Source organism: Pongo abelii, chromosome 2 (assembly GCF_028885655.2).
Source record: "Pongo abelii isolate AG06213 chromosome 2, NHGRI_mPonAbe1-v2.0_pri, whole genome shotgun sequence".
Classification (NCBI taxonomy): Eukaryota; Metazoa; Chordata; class Mammalia; order Primates; family Hominidae; genus Pongo; species Pongo abelii.
The window spans coordinates 137687623-137695752 of NC_085928.1; the positions used below are offsets into that span (position 1 = coordinate 137687623).

The following is an 8130-nucleotide window of genomic DNA, read 5'->3' on the forward strand; positions in this document are numbered from 1 at the left end:
AAAAAGAATGATGCTGACTATCTAATGGAGGGAGGTTTCAAAATTGGCTTCTAAATCAAAGAAGCAATTGGAGGCCTGTGGGAATGGATTACACCCTCTCCCTAGTTTGCAGCAGAAACCCTAGAACGGGACATTTTACAAACTCTGAGAAGAGAAGGCTGAGTCCAATATCATAAGAAGCCTGGCAATGACACCCACTGGCTTTAGCTCGTTTCCCTGCTATTCCTGTAGGATGCAGGAAAGCATGGGTGACTTCTCGGATTGATGGTGACAGTGAACCAATTTAAATACTGAACTTCAAGTGACATGGCAATTATAGTTTTAAGACCAAATATGAATACTTTTAACATGGACCATAAAAAAATAACAATATGCTCTATCTAGTAATATTAGAGAATGCTCATATTGTCATCTTTCTTTTTTTTTTTGAGACAGAGTCTCGCTCTGTCACCCAGGCTGGAGTGCAGTGGCATGATTTTGGCTCACTGCAACCTCCGCCTCCTGGGTTCAAGCGATTTTCCTGCCTCAGCCTCCCAAGTAGCTGGGATTACAGGCACCTGCCACCACGCCCAGCTAATTTTTGTATTTTCAGTAGAGACGGGGTTTCGTCATGTTGGCCAGGCTGGTCTTGAACTCCTGACCTCAGGTGATCCACCCAGCTCTGCCTCCCAAAGTGCTGGGATTAAAGGCGTGAGCTACCATGCCCGGGCCATATTGTCATCTTTCATAGCAGGTCAACCAACAATACTTATAACTAAAACATGTAGCTTTAAAAATACCTGGCAAAATGACTTCTATTAACATTTTTCATAATCCCTTTTCTTAACCTCAAAGGGATCTTTTGGGAAATGGAAATAAATCTTTGTTATGGTAGAAATTGCTCACCAATTCATTTAGCATCTTTATGGTTAAATATAATGAAATTTAGTACTTAAAATTTTTTTAAAGAACAATTATATTAGAATTCTATCAGTCAGGCGCGATGGCTCACGCCTGTAATCCCAGCACTTTGGGAGGCTGAGGTGGGCAGATTACCTGAGGTCAGGAGTTTGAAACTAGCCTGGCCAAGATGGTGAAACCCTGTCTCTACTAAACATACAAAAATTAGCTGGGCATGGTGGCGCATGCATATAGTCCCAGCTATTTGGGAGGCTGAGGCAGGGGAATCACTTGAACCCAGGAGGCAGAGGTTGCAGTGAGCCGAGATTGTGCCACTGCACTCCAGCCTGGGTGACAGAGTAAGACTCCATCTCAAAAAAGAAAAAAAAAAAAAAAAAAGAATTATGTCTACTGACATAACTTATTTCATAATATCTGAGACATTAGCGCTTGTGAGATGTGCCAGTATTTTATGTAGCACTAAGAAATAAAAATCATTGCCAATTTAACCAGGATATAATGCAAAGATGCCATGGACTATAAGATATATGCTAATTTCAAAGATACCGAAAGTGTGAAAAAAAGTATGACTTAGAATCATTAAAATATATACTGATCCATCCACACATATTCATATAGAAAGGTTCCTGGAATAAGGTCACCTATGTCTAATAATGGTTATTTCTCAGAGGGAGAATCTTGGGTCATTTAAAAACATTTTTCTATTTTAAAAAAGATAGATTTATAACAACAAATGAATGCTTTTTTATTCAAGAAAAAAAATGACTGGAAGTAAGTATGCCAAGATGTTAATAGTAGATAATTCTGGGTGTGGCAGTTATAGATGACTTTATTTCTTCTTTGTTCATTTCTGAATTTTAAAAGAACCTTCAAAATTAAAAAAAACGAAACTACGCAAGTAAAGATTCATAAAAACTGGGACAGATATCCTTCAATAAAACGACATTTTTAGTGGCAGGAACTCCTCTCAGGGTGATCAATGGTCCCAGTTTGCCCAGATTGTCCTGGTTTTAGCACTGAATGTCTTGCTTCTGGGATGGCTGGCCACCCTACCTCCTTATGGTTCAAACGACTATGGTGATGCATCAGGAAAGCTTTTGATTCTAGGACGACAATAATAAGGTTTTTTTTTTAGTGTGCCTCAGAATCCCCTAAGAAACTTGTTAAATAAGCAGATTCCTGGGTTCCAAGCCTGGAGATTCTGGTCTGGGAAGTCTGGGGTGAGGCTTAGGAGAGGGCATGTTTAAGCATCCCAGGTAATTCTCAAGCCTTGGCCTGTTTCAGAGCTCCTTCAGCAGTCTTCCTGGCTTCCTCCTTCATTTCCTCTTCTCTGCATTTCCGGGGTCATCTGAGACCCTCCCTAAGCATTTGTGCCACTGGGAGCCTCCTGCTGTGTGTTTACTGCTGGCCATCTGCCTGGAGCGCTGCCACCTCTCCTAGCTCACTGCAAAGAAAAAGTAATGGGAAGAACTCGACAGATCGCATGCCCTCCCGCCAGGAAAATACTGGTAGCTCAACTCAGACCTAAATTCACGTTCAAGATTCCCTGTCAGCACTCATTCTTCTAAAGAAAGTTTAAACCAGTGACATACAGGAATGAAAAAAGCCCCCCCATTCTACAGAAATGACACATGGATCTCTCCAATTCTTCCTCATCCCTCACTTACATTTTACCATCCTTAAACACCATCTGTAGCAAATATTACCCTGGAAATTAAAAAAAGACCTATTACCCCATCCTATACATTTACTTCCATATGAACATAAGTCTGAGGTGTTAATTCTCTCTCCTGGACACAATTCAAAAGAAAGTAGGTTTCTTCAGTGTATCTATTTGGTCCAATTACTTCTAAAATATGGCACACTGCTTTATGTCAGCTGTTTTTCATTAATATGTGCATCAGGCTCCCATTTTTGGTGGCTCTCAGCCCAGTGCTTCTCAAACTTTAATGTGTCTAAGAATCACCTGGGGATCTTGTAAAAATGCAGGTTCTGAATCAGCAGGACTAGGGTGGGACTTGAGATTCTGAATTTCTAACAAGTTCCCCCCTGAGGCCCAGGTTGCTGGTTCCCGGACCACACATGAGTAGCAAGGGTACTTGACAGGCCAAAGTTTGGTCCCTATGTCTATATTTGGCTCTAATAAAATTAAAGCAAAGTGAGCATTTGTTCCTACCACAGGGCTTAATCTGCTGTGCTATATTTTCCTGAGTTTACAGGAAATTTGTAATGTACCCCCCACCTCTGACCAGGAGTGAGTCAGCAAATTGTAAAGCCAAATCCCTTTTTGTTGTAAATTCTTATGTCTGCTGTTACTGATCTGCAAACAATCAGGGTTAAATTCTAAGCAAAATAGGTATATAAAAAAAGTACATATGTAAAAAGGGAAATGTCTGAAGAAGTCAAAAAAATGATCTTAATTATAAAAATAGGTAGAGGTTTAACGTGAGAAAAATGCAAATGGCGACTAGCTTTGGAAGATACCTTTTATTACATCAAATCTGAAAATTATTGTCAGCTCCAGGGATGGAGCTTTTAACTTGAGGGGGAATGAGGAAATTTAAAAAGGCAGCTGTGATAATGTCTTTATGGTCTTGAATCTGTTGGGGCTCAGAAAACAATACCCCAAAAGATGACACTTTGACATGCTGAACTAAAGAAGCAGGCTCACAGTTTCTCTGACCACCCCCACCACATATCTCTCAGTCCTCTCTCTCCCAAAGATGAGGCTGTTCAAGTTCCCTTATCTAACTAGAAACTGGACCCACCAAGGAGGAGCAGAAATGCCTCTGATCTCCTCTCTGAAATTTCATTAACCAGAGAAGGTTAAAATTTACAGAAGAAGAGACTGAAAATTAAACACCACAACTACAGCACAGAAGAACTTCCTCCTAAACTATTTTTCCTTCTTAAGACCATTCAGTTCCCAAAGAGAATCATTTACTATCCCATTTCTGAGCACTGGGCCCATTAATTTCCCCTAAAATTCATTTACTACCCCTCAAAAATGGCCACATTTCCCCCATGTCCCTCCAATATGAAGAAGGGTTTGTAAGCATCAAGACCACACTGGGTTGTTAGGTAATCATCCTCCTGCCATTCCCCATGCTTCTGCACCTTAAATAAATATAATATGTAGGCCTTTTTATGCCTGCTAATCTGTCAATTGTCAGGTCGTTTTCAAGGCAGCTTCAGAGGGTGAAAGGGAAGCCTTCCTTTTTTCCCTACAAATTCAGCTGAGCATAAAGTTTGGAAGGCAAATACCAGAGAGTAATTTTACATTTATTAATTGTCCAAGACCTGGAATGAAATAACCTCTGTGTTATTATTATTTATGCTCTGTGAGTAACACTGAGAAGAACTATTGAGGTAAAGCTCAAAGAAGTTTTGAGGTACATACACAGCATTACTTTTAAAATTATGTCACATTACATATAAAATAGAAAATCAGCCTGAGAGAATGCACAGCAAAAGGCCAACAGTAATTGTCTCTCGATGATGGGATTGTGTTTACCTTTGATTATTGCTCTTTTGACATTTTTGACAATGAAAATATATTATTTTTATAACAAAAAATAAAAAGTTAATTTTTAAAAACTGTTATGCCAAAATAGATAAGCATAGAGATGGCATTTCCCTTCAAGAAATATTTCTTTCAATAGCAATTCGTTTACGTATTTCCTTTGATTATGCTCCATACAATTCTTTTCTATTTATTTCTGGGATCATATGAACATTATAGCTATAATTACACTTTAAAGTGTTAAATGAAATTTGGGTAACTAGAATCTTTAAATTCCCAATCATTCCTCTGTAATCAATAGTTTCTATTTTACATATAGCAACTGGCATTTATGAACTTTAAAATGTCTCAAGATAAAATGACAAAGTCCTTTGTCTATCAGGACTTACAATGTGCCAATCATAGAAGTTCCCCTGTTCTTCAACTGATCCACAATGTCAAATTGTTGTGCCTACAGACTCTAGGAGGGCAGAGTTCTTCATGTGATTTCTGCATCCATTCTACAATCTCAGTGGCTGACCACGTACAATGCAGGAAATGTTATACTAAGAGAGGGAAGCATGCTGAAAAAGACTGCAAAATCACCAGCATCAGAAACAACTCTGTAGATACCTTTAAGATGGTAATATTCCAGGTAAAGCTCTCCACTGCTTTTTGTAGTTTTCTTTCCTTCAAACCTTCCTTGGTGCCTATGCTGTGCAAGTGTTCATGGAATTCCATGGCTGAAAGAAATAAAAAAGACAAAGTATATTACCTCCCATCAAATCTGTGGTAATGAACTGGAAATATTTCTTTTTCTAGGTAAAGCTAAAATGATTCCAACCTCCAGTGGAATTTCATAAATGTGTCCATTTAAGAATGTAATAATGGGGACAAAACACTGAAAAATTATGGCAACAACAAGGCAGAAGGCATCTTCGAAGTCAGCAATTGTTCCTCATTGTTCTGAAGGGAAACAGGGCACCTATGATTATTGTTATTCTTATTTTAGAGAAGGGAAGCTCAGCAAGCTTCAGAGATGGGAGGCTACAAGGGAGCAGAAAGAAGGGCTGGGACGAACATCTGGACTTGGACTCTCAGAAGGCGGATTTAAGCTCCATTGAGGACACAGTGGCGACCAGGGCTAGAAAGAACACAAAGTAATGTATTTTCTGTCACAGAAAGGGTCAATCTGAGGTCAGAGACCAAGCCCACAGTACAAGGATGGGAGTGGAGAAAGACCCTGAACTCTAACTCTGCATTTATTCTATACCAGAATTTATATAATAAATAAATATTCCCTACTGCTGTTCAAAACAATTTCTGCAAGATCTGTAGATCCTCTAATTCAAATTTAGTTTACAGGGTTTTCACAAAAATTTAAAAATTTTATGCTTTTTTTCCATTAGGTGGAAAATCTTAATTCCTAATCACACCAATATAACTGCTAATAGTAAGACTGCTGAATCTAATTTAAACATTCTTAGCATTTTTTTTTGTCCTTAAGAGTATATGTAATTGAGAATGTTCAGTGAAAAATATGATGTTCTAGGCTCAGCTGGAATAATTCTTTTCTCTCTGTGGTCATGTTACTGACAATGTACAATTAGGTCATGTGTTTCTTTTTTCTCATCTTACACGTGTGTGGTGGAGGGGAGTGCTTTTTTTGGATGTAATTTGTTTTATGGATTATATCAAAACGTTATGTAATTCCAAAATTAAACTACATATCGAGGTGAATTCAGATAAGTCTTGCCTCCTTTATGGTCTTCTCTACCTTGATCCTTCTTCCCCTTATATGTTCTTATTAGTTTTTTATTGTATTGTTTCTCTTTGCAAATATAATCAAATGTGTACGTATTATTCATAATCTTCCTTTCTTACATGAAAGTAGCATACTATGTACAGTGTCCTGCATGTTGGTTGTTTTCTTTCTTTTTCTCACACAATTGCATAGTGGAGTTCACTCCATGTCAGTGTACAGAGCTCTTCCTCACTCTTTTCTGTGACAGCTACAGAGACTCCAATGTGTAGATGAACTAGCATTTATTTAACCAGTCCCCTACTGAAGGACGTTGCATTGTTTAAAAACTTTTGCTATTACATATAATTTAGAACTGTTGTAAATTTTACAAGACATTTTGTACATTCTTTTGCACACTTTTACTCTTCAGTTGGGCATTCCAACTTCTAATTCCCTTTCTATACAACACCATTTCGAAGCAACTCTTTATATGGTGATTGACAACAACTTTATTTCTTAGTGTCTTTAAATATCAAGCAAAAGCTGACACACATATAATAAACACAATAAATGGCCAATTTAGGCTTTTTACTTCTGTGTTTCTTTTTCCTACCTAACCAGGAGCTGTGGTCCTACTTCCTGTTATGCTAATAACGTATGGGAGCCTCACTGGTTTTGGGAAAGAACAGTAACTAGTAAGATCCATTCCACTCTCCAGGGAGCTAACGCATGGACCACTCCCCTTTTCTCCAACTTTTCTTTTGCTAATGATGGTACCTGAGAACATCCCAACTTGGTTAACTGAATAAGCCCCCTCCACCCCAATGCCACACACACACTATCCCCACTCTTCACATCCGGGAGACTCCCTGAAGCATGCTGCATGACTCAGATCCACCCGTTGGGGTCCTAATGATAAGACTGATGTGCTTGGCTTTTCTAAGTTTTAATATTGGACTTTAGCAAGAGTTCTGGATTTCCAAACAGGAATAATTAATACTCATTATGTTTCTGGCAGTCAGGAGGTACCATATTCTCATAAGTATCACTGAGGCTTGAAGAATGGAATCCATGACTGGAATTGTAGGAAAGGGAAGAGACACAAGAGTGGGAGGGAGGGGGTAGGTAGCTCTCTACAAACAAGAAATATGACTCCATGGACTGCAAGATGAACGGGAAAAGAAACTGGGAGGAAAAATGCAAGTGATGTTAACTAACGCAGGACCACATATTACAACTGCTTGACCAGATGTGGGCTCTTTGCAATGATTTTTTATGGCATTTCAAAACTGGCACAAGGTGTAACAATAATAGTGGGGGATTTTTCTAACATCAAGGTATCTGCATGGAAGCCTCATTCTGCTAGGGGCAGACTGTTTATGGTGCCTTGCTGAACATTTGATCACCTGTAAGGTAATGAGGCAATGACAGGAACTGGTATACTGGGCTTAATTCCAACTCACATAATGTAGTATGGAACAGCAGAAGAAGGGAATGCTGAGCTTAGACAAACAGTTACCCTAGGTCTTAAGAAAACAGTTTTCAGAAACTTCAGAAAGTATGAGCCTAGGGCCAGAGGCTGTTACAGAACAGGCTGCCTTGAGAAGGATTGGGGACTTGAAGATGAAACAGAGTTGAAAGGATAAAAAATGATATAGATAAGGAAGAAATGGGGAAACATTTAAAGAAACAAGTGTAGCTGCATACATGGCTGCTATCTAAAAAGCTCATATTTTACAAGTCTATTAAATAAATGAGACAAGACCATTCCCCCTTATCTTACTCCTCTTAAAATACCTCTAGCCCAATAAAAGTTCACAGGGACATGCAAAAATGTTTTATTAGTGAAGCTCTTTTAAAAAACAGGCAAAAAGGTGACAAATTGAACACTGGAAATACTAAATTAAAAATAAAAAACTCAGAATCCAAAAAAGTGACTGAGACTATCAATCCCATTGTCATTTATTTAATTATTTGATTTGCT

General features: G+C 38.5%; 1 protein-coding gene across 12 annotated transcripts in view; it reads right to left on the reverse strand.

Moving 5' to 3' along the window:
* PLCL2 (phospholipase C like 2) overlaps window positions 1-8130 on the reverse strand; it is a 200891-nt gene that overhangs the window by 17504 nt on the left and 175257 nt on the right. For 10 of the 12 annotated variants that reach the window (XM_002814024.6, XM_054552546.2, XM_054552548.2 and 7 more), the window contains one exon: window positions 5036-5145. In XM_002814024.6, the coding sequence (XP_002814070.2) occupies window positions 5036-5145 (110 nt within the window). The other 2 variants (XM_054552544.2, XM_054552543.2) reach the window with 2 other exon arrangements.